At 47.9% G+C, this 13,586-nt stretch overlaps 1 protein-coding gene across 12 annotated transcripts in view; it reads left to right on the plus strand.

Moving 5' to 3' along the window:
* Positions 1-13,586, plus strand: part of EXOC6B (exocyst complex component 6B) — a 221,083-nt gene that overhangs the window by 18,950 nt on the left and 188,547 nt on the right. For 11 of the 12 annotated variants that reach the window (XM_032444058.1, XM_015862999.2, XM_032444053.1 and 8 more), the window contains 4 exons: positions 4,251-4,416; positions 8,896-8,943; positions 10,148-10,238; positions 10,375-10,420. In XM_032444058.1, the coding sequence (XP_032299949.1) occupies positions 4,251-4,416; positions 8,896-8,943; positions 10,148-10,238; positions 10,375-10,420 (351 nt within the window). Of the gene's footprint in view, positions 1-965; positions 987-4,250; positions 4,417-8,895; positions 8,944-10,147; positions 10,239-10,374; positions 10,421-13,586 lie in introns of those variants that run through there. The other variant, XM_032444061.1, reaches the window with a different exon arrangement.

A 13,586-nucleotide genomic window follows, 5' to 3' on the forward strand; every position in this document is an offset into this window, starting at 1 on the left:
AGAAGTTGAAAGCTGTGCTTGTGGCCAGTTCTCTCCATAGTCGCCTCAGCTGGGGGCATTCATGTTTGCTGGGGCTGTTCTGGCTCGCCTGCCTGGGGTTGCTCCTTACATTTCCTGGCTCTTCTCAAGGCCGAATGCTAATTGCTTCAAGCTCTCCCACTTCATGCCTTTCATCGTCCGAAGTTTGTTCTGTAACAGGGACGTTATAACCAAGTTGTTCCATTATATTTTCAATTAGGGTAATTATTTGTCGTTTTCTTCGGGATCTTGTTGGCACAGAAGAGCTGTGTTCTACCCCGGAGATGGCTGTGGCTTTACAGTGGCTCCATTTTTCCGATGTATAGTCTGAAAGTCTTTACTGTCGTAAGCGAACATATGAGGAGGCTTTAGAGCATTATAAAACCAAAGTCTTGATCTTGTACTAATGAAGGAAATGAGAATTTGTCCTTTTACCATCAGTGAAAGTAGAGTTGGGTGCTTTGAAGTCCTTGTAAAAGCTGGGAGAGATGGGGTGCCCAAAGCCCCATTCCTGCCCAACCTCAGGTGGTTTCCAAACAGCTCCAGCTCTTCTCTTCAGACCTATTAAACATAAATAACCTCCAGAAGCCACCTACTCCATCCAATCCCTGTCTGCGGAGGTATTTAGTCTCTCCAGGAGCAAATGTGTCTGATCTGCTCCCATGTGACATTTTTCTGACTTATTCTTAGAAATGATCATTTTAAACCAGTTCCATAACGTGCCCAGATGATCCGTTTTGGTATTACAACTATAAAACCTTGTGTCTAATGTTTAACCTAATTCTCCTGGGCAATTTAAGCCCATTACTGTTTTTCCTCTCTTTAACAGATGCAAATGTTTGCACAGGAATGTGAGTCTGGGCTTCCTTCAGTGGTCACACATCCCAAATGCTGCTGCCTGTTCATCCACATTTCCTGCCTGGTGGTGATGCTGTTGCTGTCTGCGTCTTCCAGATGAGTTTCCCAGAGTAGGCATCTATAGTTAGAAAAAGGATGAGCTTTCAATGACGGCACTGCAGGAGAGAGCTGCAGTCTGGGGTGAGGTTGAGATTTGTGGGTAGGGAGGGGTTTTGAGTTCCAGACCTCAAGTCTTGGATCACAGAGGCTTAAGGCAGAGTTAGTGACTCTTTTTTGAGGGGCTGATGAATGGTTGGAACTCAGCAAGGTTAATTAGGCTTTGGGTTCTGTGGCAAATGCATGCTCCAACCCCCCTGCCACATTCAAGGCCACCAACCTCTCCATTTAATACCAGCCCAGGCTGCCCAGGGCCCCATCCAACCTGGCCTTAACACCTCCAGGGATTGATGGGGCATCCACAGGGTTGCTCTCAAGAACTGCTTCTTCCCACCTGTATATGTGCCTGGGATTCCTCCAGCCCAAGTACAAAACCTTGCACTTTGCTGTGTTGAACTCATGTGTTCAGCTCGTGTGGGCTCTGTCCTTATAGCTGGTCAGACCTGTTGTCTTTGGGGAAGCCCTATGGACTTCTCCCACCCCTCCCTGCTTCCTCTCCAGCAACTCTGAATGCGGTTCCATCAGCTGCATGGAGGCTGCATCCCACACGAGCCGGCTCCATCCTACCATGGCCTTTTAGCACCAACTCCTCCTGAGCTCTGCTCCCTCTGCCAGCTCCTCAGGGACTTCTGCGTCCCAGCAGGCTTTGACTCCCCTCTGTTTGGTGTCTTTCACAAGCACAGCCTGCCTTACATTTTCCAATTTGCTAATGAAACCACTGAAGGAAAGCAGGCCCAGAAGAAATTTGTGTGGAATCGCTGTTGAAAAGCCCTTTCTGGTTGAGCCCAGTCACTGACAAGCAGCAGCATCGGTTGGGGATGCATTCGGATGCTTTGTGACTCGTGCACGTGTGTGGTTTACGATTGCTTTCTGTGCCACCATCCCCCCAAAGTGCTGGGATAGCTTGGCCCTGCCTGCAGCCATGCTGACACTGAGTGCCCATGGGCAGCTTCCCTGCTGCTAACCATGGTTGTCCTGCCATGTCATGGCTTTGGTGGTGCCCTTCATCCCCTGCATCCCTGCATGGTGATGGGATGCTGCTAACAGTGCAGGTATCAGCCCTGCAAACTTCCTTTGACCTCTTTTCCATGGGCTTGTTGCACCACTTTTTTTGTTTTGGCTTTGCTCAGTAGTTAATTTGTTTATTATAAAAGTTAGAATAAGATTAAACAAACTGTTAATGCTTTTATGTAGCTTAATGAGAAGAAAATGTTTCTGAGGGATGAAAACCACTACACAAGTTTAAAGGGATGGAGGGGGGGGGGGTGGTGAAAAAATTGAAGTCCACAACAGACTCAGGAATTTGTTCCACTTATTAATTGGAAACAAAAGCAAGTCCCTTCGGTTCCACTGTCCCCAGAATGTCCTCCTTGCATTGTTCCAAATCTCTTTCATTTTGCCTCCGGAGATTTCCCTCTTCTGTATTTGCAGCTGAATTTATTTAGGTTCCTTGGGAGTCGCTGTCCTTCAGCCACACGGCGGGCGGCTCTTGTTGGGAGTGAGGTTGCAGGGTCAGCCTTTGAGCTTCTCATTCTCTGCCTGGAGCCCCTCTGGTTCATGGCTAAGCCGGACAGACGCAGGGAGGACCTCCAGAGTTAGTTCCTAAAGATTTCCTGCTGTTGATGAATATATATGCAGTAAGTTGAAGCTCCCAGAGTGTTCTTTCAGTGCGTTTGGGGTATCTGGTGTTGCCACCTTATCACAGGGCACCAACCTGGCTGAGGATGGAGCCTCTTTGGGTCCATCCAGCCCTGCAGCACCTCAGGGTCCCACATTGGGCTCTTCTCACTGTGTCCTTCTATGTCACACCGACAGTCTTGTAAATAGAGAAGCAGTCTTAGTGCTGAATGCTGGGAGCGCTGATTGCAGTGGGTGAAGGTGCACAGAAGTGGGTCAGGGGGGACCTCTCATGCTCCAGTTTGTGCCCAGTGCCTCCCCAAACCCAACCTACCCCACCATACCCACTGAGCACATTGCCTTATCCCCATGGTTCTGGAACACCCGCATGGATGCTGACCCTACAAATCCCTGGGAACCCTGTGCCCAACCACTGTTCCTACAATGACATTCTCCCTAATACCCATTCCTATTTTCAGATGAACATTGCAGTAACATAAGGCCATGCAGGGACCTCTGCTCTCATGGAGGCGTTTGACCATGATGGATATCCTGGAAAGATTTTTCCAGTTGACCTTTTGGTGAAACCAAAGTGGAGTTTTAACGCGTATGAAATTGCGAAACGATACGATACGATCCAAGAGCTTTTTTCCAAGTCGTCTTCAATGGTTTTGCTTAGCCAACATAGTTCAGAAATGCAAACCAGAGGGATGCGTCAGCAAGCGCGGCCTTCACTCGCAGGTCAAGGCTGCTGTGAGGGTGGTGGGACAGACCTTGTCATAGAATCGTAGAACATAGAATGGCCTGGGTTGAAAAGGACCACAAGGATCATCTGGTTTCAACCCCCTGCTGTGTGCAGGGTCACCAACCATCAGCCCAGGCTGCCCAGAGCTACATCCAGCCTGGCCTTGAATGCCTGCAGGGATGGGGCATTCACAGCCTCCTTGGGCAACCTGTTACAGTGCATCACCACCCTCTGGGTGAAACTGCATGCATTCAATGTGTTGAAACTTGTGTGTGGGTCACCTTCTTGTGTCTTCTGAACTGCTGGGTCCATCACTATGAGAAAGACATTGAGGCTCTGGAGTGTGTAGAGAAGGGCAATGGAGCTATGGGGGGTCTGGAACGCAGCTCTTATGGGGGGCAGCTGAGAGAACGTGCCGGCCCTAACTAGACCCCTAACAGGTCTAGTTTGCCTGTTGTACGAGTTATCATCTCCACGTTACAATTGTGGCTGTGCATTGTGAGCACCCTGAGCTCTGCTGCTGTGGGGCAGCACTAGATGGCACTCTGTCTCCAGCTTTCACCTTTCTTTAGCAGAGCTCTGCTAAGCTCTATGGAATAGCAGAGTACTGTGGTGGCACATGTGTAGTTTTAGGAAGCTGTGTCTCTTTTTGCCTTCATTCCAAAGCAGAATTGTGCTGTTAAAGCTTAGAGATAAGAAGGGGAATGGGATTTGGTAGCTGTAGAGCTGATACTTTTCCTTTGTAGCTTCCGTCTCCCCTTTAATAATTTTAATAATTGGATTCTGGCTATTTCTTGTCAGTAATAATGGTAGCAGGTGTTGGAATCCTGACTCATGATGGCATCTTCTTTTGTAGGTCTGTTTATGATGGAGAGGAACACGGTCGTTTCATGGAGAAATTGGAAGCACGAATCAGAAACCACGATCGGGAGATTGAGAAAATGTGCAACTTCCATTACCAGGGCTTTGTGGACTCCATCACAGAACTGCTGAAAGTTAGGGGAGAAGCCCAAAAGCTGAAGGTAAGAGAAAGCTGCTGGATGTGGCCCTGTCTGAGCAGGGGACTTGGACAAAGCAACCTTTAGAGGTTGCTGCCAACCTTGAGTGCCCTGTGATTGACCAACCAACCAGACATCTCCTTTTGTCCAGGGCATCTCCCCCTCTACCTGGGAAAAACCAAACAGACCTCAACAATAGTCTTTCATTCTTTCTCCCTGTAGTGGTCAGTTAGTCATTTGAAGCTTGACATTATTTTGGCAAACTGGAATGCTGCGGTACATCAGAAGTGTGAAGAAGATTTAAAGCTAGGCCTGTTCTGTGTTAGTAAATGTGTTTTTCCTGGGATACCTTCAGCCAGCTTCTTACACACAAATAAGCTCTGCAGTCAGCAGCATGTCTGCTGTAGCACCGTCCACTTTAGTGCCTCGTCTGACATCAAATTCTCATTGTAGAGGGTGTTGTGTTTGAGCCAGACCTACAAAATTGGTGCAGGTTGCCCAGAGAGGTGGTGGTATCCCATTGCTGGAGACATCAGATCAGGCTGGAGGGGCTCTGAGCACTGCTGGAGCTGTGGGTGTCCCTGTTCATTGCAGTGGGAGCAGAGGGCCTGTAGAGGTCCCTCCCATCTCAAAGCATTCTCTGGTTATGTGAAAACAGCCTGGTGCAGAGCTGACCTCAGTCATGTAGTTGGCAGGTGAGATGTTAATATTCAGAGCAGAACCAATGTTCTGAATGTTCAATGAGGTGCTCAGAGCAAGCAGGAGCAGCAGTGAGAAATAAGGGTGCTTGGAAGTAAGTACAGAAATACTATTGGCACAAACCCATAGCTTGATTCTTTTCCTCCAGGTGTGGTTGGTTTAACTAGAAAGTAAAGTGGGTAGAGCAAGGAATGGGGAAGGTAAAATTTTTACGGCTAGGAATGGAGTTTGCAAGTATTGTGGCCTTTTAAGCTGTGCAGAAAGATAAAAGAAAAGGAGATTTTCACTTGTTTATTGGAAGAAACATGTTCAGCAGTGTATGGAAAAAAGTGTATGTAGGATTGGAGTGTAGGTAAGTGGTGGGAAGGAAACTAGGCAGGTTTCTGGGGACAGAAAGGATCTAGAGCTTGGTAGTGTTCCTATATGCAGTGGCCAATGCTTGTGATTGAAGCATGGCTTCTGTGCCTAGGAATGGGAGTATTACACAGCCTGGGGCACATAAGACATATATAACATTGGAGTCACTTGGTGAGTGTCAGAGATTGGAGAGCTTTCCTCATTTTCCTCTAGAAGTTGGTGCAAAGTTGGGTGGAGTCTTGAGGAGAACCTCAAGTTCAAGTGTGTGGGGCTGCTCGGTGGGAAGAGGGGAAGATAAAGCCATAAATAAGAGAATAAAAGTCTCAGAAAAGCAAATGTTCTGGAAAAGATGAAATCCCAACTTTTCTAACTTCACTGGTTGGGTTTTTTTCCCCCCCCCCACACACATTTGTTCATTCATTTAAAGCTACGTTGGGCACTTCCATGCAGACTTGGAGATGTACACACAGCCCTGATGCCACAAAGCAACGTGTGCTTTCAGGATCACCTTAGTGGAGATGTTTTCTTGCATCAGAGGCGCTCACATTAGGACAAGGCCATAGGAAATACCATGAAAGAAGACTTATTATTTTTTTAATTATTATTTTATTTTTTAAAATCGGCCATTGTTTATAGCCAAGAATTCCACATTGTTTGTTTGCAAGGGCTTGTTGCTGTTTCCCATTCTGCAACCAGCTGCTTTGTTGGTGGCACGCTGTGAAGTCCATCTCTACCCTCAGGATCTCTCTTGATTTCCATCACTATGTGATCTATTAAACGGCACATGGGAAAAATATACTCAGAAGCCTATTGGAGAAATACTGAGCCCTCTTTGTACGGGTCTCCCTGGAGAATCATCTGTGAGTCCAGTGGTGAGAGTGAGTTTTGTTCCAGCTATTCAGGCTGCATTTGATCTCAGTCCTTTTCTCAGCAGTGCTGGTCTTTGAATGGACATCCAACTGGCTATAAAATAAATGCTCACCATATTGCACCTCTACTGTGCATCCAAAATAGGAGCCAATACTGCCCTGTTCCTGCTCCCAGTCCATGCTCCCACTGGCTATTGGACGCCGTGTACCAGCCCAGCTCCTGCATCTCATAGAGGTTCCTGGAAGTTCAAAGATTATAAGCTAGGATGGTTCAGCTTGTAGACATGACTGGAGAACCATTCTCAGAGGGAAAGGGCTGCTGGCAACCTCAGCAATCCCCCTCATCTTAACCAGGTTATGCTTCAGCCATGTCACTCCTAATGGATTTCTGCCTAACCCTCACCCTCCCTCCAGGTATTTCTACCCTTCCATCTTTAGGAAACTCCAATTAGACAGTTAAAACCCCCTTTTTTTATGTTAGATATACTGCTTTTTCACCTGTCAGCCCCAAACCAGGGATCATTCCTCCTTGTTTCTGCACCAGCCTCCTTCTGCCATTTGGAGGCTGTAGGAAAGTTTGCTGCTCTTGGTGTAAGAACTTTAGTTTTCAAGCTGGGTCTGTCAGAGTGGAGTGATGCAGAAGGGTTATTTCAGGTGCTTCGTAGGGCTCACGCATACCAACTTGATGCAACATGGGGTAACAGTATAGCATGGGCTGGTGTTCACTTGGGCTCACTGCATTCACTGGGTCCATCCTTGGAGCTGCTGTCCTGGTGTGTGCTGTTAGAAGTACAGTGGCCTCGCAGTGAATTCCTATAGGGGCTGGATGAAGAGGTGGTGGTGGATAATGAACCCGATCTTTGGGTGCATCTCCAGATTGGGAAGCTGGTTGCCAACTGGAAGGATCTCTTGACAGCCATCCCCTCCCCTTGTTAGAAAGGGATGTGAACAATCCACATAGGTGGGTGCTGACATGAGATGGAATCAGCACAGCCCTGCAGGGTCACACCGGTGCCCTTGGCATCCATTCCCAGGATTCCTCTCCAGTGGCCTTTGCTCTTCTCTCTCATCACTCTGACACTCTCTAAATGATAGCAGAGCGATGCTTAAAACCTGCAAACAAAAGCCCTGCTCGGTACCACATGTTCCCCATAGAGATGAATGAACTAACAACTTGAGCATCTCGTGAGCCCCCTCGTGTGATCCGCTCGTCTCGTTCTTCACATGTGCCCACCTGTTGTCTGTCCCCCCCTCCCACCTTGCTGTCCATCTGTCTTACATTATCAAATCCCTCCGTCTGAACGGCTTCGGTGTTGTCTACTGAGAGGCTCTATAAATAATCACCCATCTCTTTTCATTGTGTGTGGATGTAGATCCTGAGAACAAAACAAAACACAGCCCCCTGCCTCCCAAAGCTCGCTGTGCCAGGGGGGAATGTATCTTTGCTTTAGCCAGGATCGATATGTAATTTTAATAGAAGACTCGTACAGCCTTGGCATTATTTTAGGAGCAGTTTTAAATTACCCGACATGGATTCCTTTTTCCTGGTGGGATTTGCAGGATATAAGAAAATAAAATAATCTTTTGGAAGAGATGCCATGCTCCTGCTTGTAAAATCTCAATACATCATAAAGGAAATGAGCAGTTTTTGCACAGGGCAAGCAGCCAGGCGAGCTGAAGCTACTGCAGGAGGGGGAGCGATCTGATGCAGATGCTGTGCTGGAGTTTTGTGCATGGATGTCATGAAATGTCTGCTCTTCTTGTGTCATGGCAAGCTACTAATGGCCAGCAGTAGGCACACAGGGAGGGCTGGAAGGCGTGCATCATCCACATTCTGCTGGGTTATCAACTCTTTGAAAGGATGGATAACAGCAGGACAAGGGGAGATGGTTTTGAAGTTGGAGGAGGGAAGGTTTAGGTTGGATGTGAGGGGGAAGTTCTTTACTATGAGAGTGGTGAGGAGCTGGAACGGCTGCCCAGAGAAGCTGTGGATGCCCCATCCATCCCTGGAGGTGTTGAAGGCCAGGTTGGATGGGGCCCTGGGCAGCCTGGGCTGGTATTAAATGTGATTCTGTGATTCTTTGTACTCTTAGAGGTCTTCATTTGACTTGTGGGATGTTGTGATCTTGAATAGACGTGTATGTAAAAACCAAGTGCCCTATTGCAATTCACATTGTTGTCCAAGCTCTGTTTCTGGTTTTTGTGTATAGAATGAACAGAACTCCTCCAAACACACACAAACTCGTTCATAAAATGGGATGATGCCAGTGGAAGCCTAACAGCAGGCAAGGTAGGACTTAGCACAACAAGAAAGCCCTGAGAGATCCTACAAGGACAAGCCTGGAAGTGGTCATTTGCAATATAAAGCTATAAGAAGAGGAGTCTATGGGAGGAAAACAAAGTAGTTTTGTGGCATGTTAATTTTGCACTGTGAGGCACCTGAGCCTGTTCCATGCCATGCAAGAGAACGTCATGTGAAAGGCATCGTGCTGATGTGTGTGAGCAGTTTCTGCTTATTAAGAGCTTTGTCCTGTTTTACATGTACATGTGCTTTCTCTCTTCCTCACTTTCCCCACAGAACCAAGTGACGGACACCAACCGGAAGCTACAGAGTGAAGGAAAAGAGGTGCGTGGTGCATTCACTTGGTGTCTTTTTAGCTTTTCCATAACGTGGCAGCGCTTGATGGGGACAAATGTCTGAGCATTGGTAATTGCTAAGCATGGCTTGGGTGCCCCAGCACAAGAAAGCGGGTCCAGAGGAGGGCTACAAAGATGATCAAAGGGCTGGAGAGTCTCTCCTATGAGGAAAGGTTGATGGAAATGGGATTGTGTAGCTTGGAGAAGAGAAGGCTCTGGGGTGACCTCATTGTGGCCTTACAGTACTTGAAGGGAGCAAATAAACAGGAGGAGGAATGGCTGTTTATGAGGGTGGACAGTGATAGGACAAGAGGGAATGGTTTTAAACTGAGGCAGGGGAAGTTTAGGTTGGATATTAGGAGGAAGATTTTCACCCAGAGGGTGGTGACACACTGAACATGTTGCCCAAGGAGGCTGTGGATGCCCCATCCCTGCAGGCATTCAAGGCCAGGTTGGATGTGGCTCTGGGCAGCCTGGGCTGCTGGTTGGTGACCCTGCACATAGCAGGGGGTTGGAACCAGATGATCCTTGCAGTCCCATACCCATTACCTTGAATGGAGGTTTCTCCTTTACACTCCAGAATTAGCCTGGCCCAGGGTTTCACAAGGCTTTCACAGACTCCTCCTGGCTCAGAGGTTGGGACCAGATGGCCTCAAAGGGTCCCTCTAACCTCATTTGTTTTGAGATTTCATACACAGTGCAGGCCATGCAGAGCTATGGCCTTCCCATTGGAATGAACCAAACCAAAGAGTTCTCTTTGGTGTGCAACAACAGTCCTTGTTTTTACCCTTATCCACATACATGCACAGGTTTTTCTGTCGGAGCATTCAAAAACCATGGTTGGGTTGGGATGTTGAGAATCCCCCGGGGCCACTTCCTGCCTTTTAGAAGAACTAGAAAAAGGCAAGCTTGAAAAAGGATGAGATGAATAAAACGGGAAGGGGAAATCATTTGGGGAATTCACAGGACGTGCTGCGAGGCTGCTATTTGGATGGCTTTGGTTTTGCTGCTTGCTTGCTTTGAAATGAGCCAAGGGAATGCTGCTGCTGCGTGATGAAGGACGCAGGGCTCGGGAGCTCCCCGCTCCTCAGGGCAGGCTCTGTTCTCCTGCTGCTGTTTGGATGTTCATTTATATCCTCTCTCCGTCTGCTTGCTGTTCTCATTAAGACCTTTTTTCCCCCCTTTTTCTGAAGCTGATAATAGCAATGGAAGAGCTGAAGCAATGCCGATTGCAACAGAGGAACATTTCAGCCACGGTTGATAAACTGACGCTGTGTCTTCCCGGTGAGGAGCCCAGAATTGCTCTTTATTTGTTCAGCTGTTGATTTGAATGCGCGTCTCTTTGCTCTGTGTTTCTGTCTCAATACTTCTGTGTTTCTTTTTTTTTTTTTTTTTTTTTTTGTTTTGTTTCTCTTTCCAGTTCTGGAGATGTACAGCAAACTGCGAGAGCAAATGAAATCGAAAAGGTAAATTTTGCATAGCAAAAGTTGTTCTAGAAGGGGCTGAACGGCACCCATTTGGTGCTTGCTTGAATTCAACCAAGAGCTTCTCAATACTCAGCAATCCCATGTCAGCGTTGCCACGTTAACAGATCTGATTTCTGCTGGTGTCTTTGTGGCTCAGCCTCCCGTGGTGCAGACCAGACCTCGTTTTGTTCTGTCTTTAGGCTTTCTGATGAAGATGGATGTTTGCTGTGCCTTTGCTTTTTGCCCATGGAAGCTTGCCTATGGGATGGGCATCCTAAATCAGTGCATGGCTCCGTACTTCTACTTCTTAACCAAGTGGTGTGCTTGAATATCCAAGGGGTTCTTAACCAAGGGGGTGCCAGAATACAGAGCTGATCTAATCTGGGAGAACCCACTGGATGTGAACAGGAGCCAAAGAGCTGAGAAACGCCGAGTAGGGCAATAGGAGAAGGTGGTGAGAAGGCATCCAGCTTACTTTGTGCTAGAAGTCATTGCTCAGAAGAGTGAGCTGGACTGAAAGGACTCAGTGGCTCAGAAATCACAAGCTATAAATCTAGAGTTTTTCTCACCCCACGTCTGTTGTGATGCTGGGGAATTACAGCCCAGCCATGGCCGGGCTTCTGGGGGCTGGTTTGTTTGAGCAGCATGGGAGTTTGGAAGCCCTGGGGGGTGGCAAACTGGGCATAGAGCAGCTGCTGGGGTGAGGGCAGTGGAAAATGTGCTGGGCTCCAGCTGAATGGCACGTGGGGAGGGCGGCCGTGTCCGCTGCCTGCTCCGTGCCTGCCATCCATCATGCACACAATGCAGGAGGAGCCAGATGTTTCCAACAAGGCGATAACTAATTGGATGGGCGGAATGCTACACTTCCCCTCCTGCCTGCACTCATCTCTGTGGTCCTCGGTCCCCAGGAGCATTGGGGGATATGGATAAGAACCACTCCTGGAATTGGGGCTGGCTGGAGAGGTGCTGGGGAGCCTGTCAGCTGTGCACGAAGCTCGCTCTCATTCTCTGGATGGCTCAATGCAGGGCAGGCTGCACTTTGTCCAACTGTTTTCATTCTGTTCATGGGAACAGCAAGGGGTTTATCTGCTGACAGATGTGGGGTGGGGAGCTGGAGCAGATCACAGCACTGTGAACTTTTGAAGGGAATCCATATGCTGCTCGGTTCCCTCATTCTGGGTAGTGTTTCCAGGGTCTGGTTCTAAGAATTGCATCTTTATTTTTTTTCTTCCCCTTATTGGACTGGTTCATTTTGAAACAAATAGAAGCTGAAAGCCACATTTAAGGAATATCTGAACCCTTGGCTTTTTGCTTTTTTTCTCCCTCCTTTTTTGTCTGGATTTGATGGCTTCATTCACCAAACACAGCACAACATATTAAATATTTCTGTGTCTGCACCCGGTCTCACTTATATATCATTTCATCATAGCCAGTGAGGGGTTTGGTTACTGTGTGAACCTCAGGTTTGGGCTGCGGAGCAGAAAGGTTGGCATTCAGGCTGAACGAACTCAACTCTTCCAAAGGAGACATGATGTGTTATGTGCTGTTTGCTGTCTGACTGTTATAAAGTGAGTGATTTCCAACTAGAAGGGGGGGAGATTTAGACTGGGTATAAGGAAAAGGTTCATTATGATAAGGGTGGGCACAGGTTGCCCGGAGAGGTTGCCCCATCCTTGGAGGAGTTCAGGTCAGGCTGGTTGGGGCTCTGAGCACTATTGGAGCTGTGGGTGTTCCCATTCATTGCAGGCAGTGGGACTGATGGCCTGTAGAGATCTGGGTGTGCTCTGCACGTCTCAATGCTGAACTTTGCTTTGCCCCCACGTGCTCCAGGCTCTGGTTTTGGCAGGCAGTCGGGGACCCCATCAATGCACACCCGCTGTTCCCGCAGGCCATGTTGGAGCTGCTTTTTGGTTCAACAAACAATGCCTTAAAATACAACAAACCCCCAATGCGTGTTTATTCCTCTGGTTTAATTTCTGGCTTTTTGTGTGTTCTGAAGTTTCCCTCCAGAGAGGATTGCATTTTATTGCAAATAATATTTCATATCTCACCCGAATATAAACGCTGCCCGGGTTGCTGGGTTAATCCCTTTGACTTCTGGTTTTTGGGCAATTTTGGGGTTAAAATAACTTCCCTTTGGAACTGCCTGGGGTTTAGGCAAGAGCTGAGTGGGAATTTGAGTGTCAGGTTATTGCCGTGGCATTTAATGCATTTCTTAGGGCCTTTGGGATGTAAAAGGAAGTGCCTGTGACTGGGATTAACCATGGGCAGTCAGCAGTAGTTGCCTTCATTCACCTGAGAGGGGTCTGTCACCTGGCATTGGTCTTAAATATATTTTATATGCACTGCTAATGCTTCCAAAGCACTTGGCTGCCAGTCAGGATGGCAACTTCAACTTACAGTTTTAAGGTATTTATCTCTTATGGTGGGGAAATAAGTTACTGTCAGCAAAGCAGAGATCGCGGACAGCAGTGGTCCAACAGGAGCTGGAGAAGGAGGGACCTTGCAGGAGAAGTGTCCTTTGGGCCCTTTATATGGGGTCACGCTGAGGTTGTCTTCATCTCTATCTAAATCAAAACGTACCCTTGGTGGAAAGCGTTTTTTAACAGCGCTCAGCAGCACTTGAACAGCTGGAAGGAAGGTGGGGTCTGGCTGCTTCTATGCACAGGAAAGAAACCTGAGAGCTCTCACATCCAAGACACTTAGAACAGAATAACAAAGTCTCCGTGCTAGGAGCACATACTGCATACCAATTTGTCAGCCTAAGGTACATTGTGGTGTATTCCCCTCTCCACCTTTCTGTCTCATGGCTCTTTGCTGCTAGAGGTTGCAGAATGCAGCGGTGTGTGCCCCATATCTCATACAGCAACCCCATGGCCTGGGGGTGCTCTGGAGACCCCTCCTTTTGGGGGGCTTGTGAGGACAGTGGGGCCTGGTGCAGGTGGGTGAGAGCTGCTCATGAGCTCAGTTGGTGCAATACCTCATTACCCAGCTGGTCCTCATCCGTGCATCACGGCTCTGAGCTGTGACTCTCACAGTGTGCCTCCGCTTCTCTGTTTCAAAAGGAAAAGGGTGTTTTTAGGGTTACCTGAATGCAAAGATGTGCATTCATTTCAACAGAGCTGAAACTGTTAGATCTACTGAAAATGGACACAGTTTTAAGAGG

This window comes from Coturnix japonica, chromosome 4 (assembly GCF_001577835.2).
Source record: "Coturnix japonica isolate 7356 chromosome 4, Coturnix japonica 2.1, whole genome shotgun sequence".
In the NCBI taxonomy this organism is placed as follows: domain Eukaryota; kingdom Metazoa; phylum Chordata; class Aves; order Galliformes; family Phasianidae; genus Coturnix; species Coturnix japonica.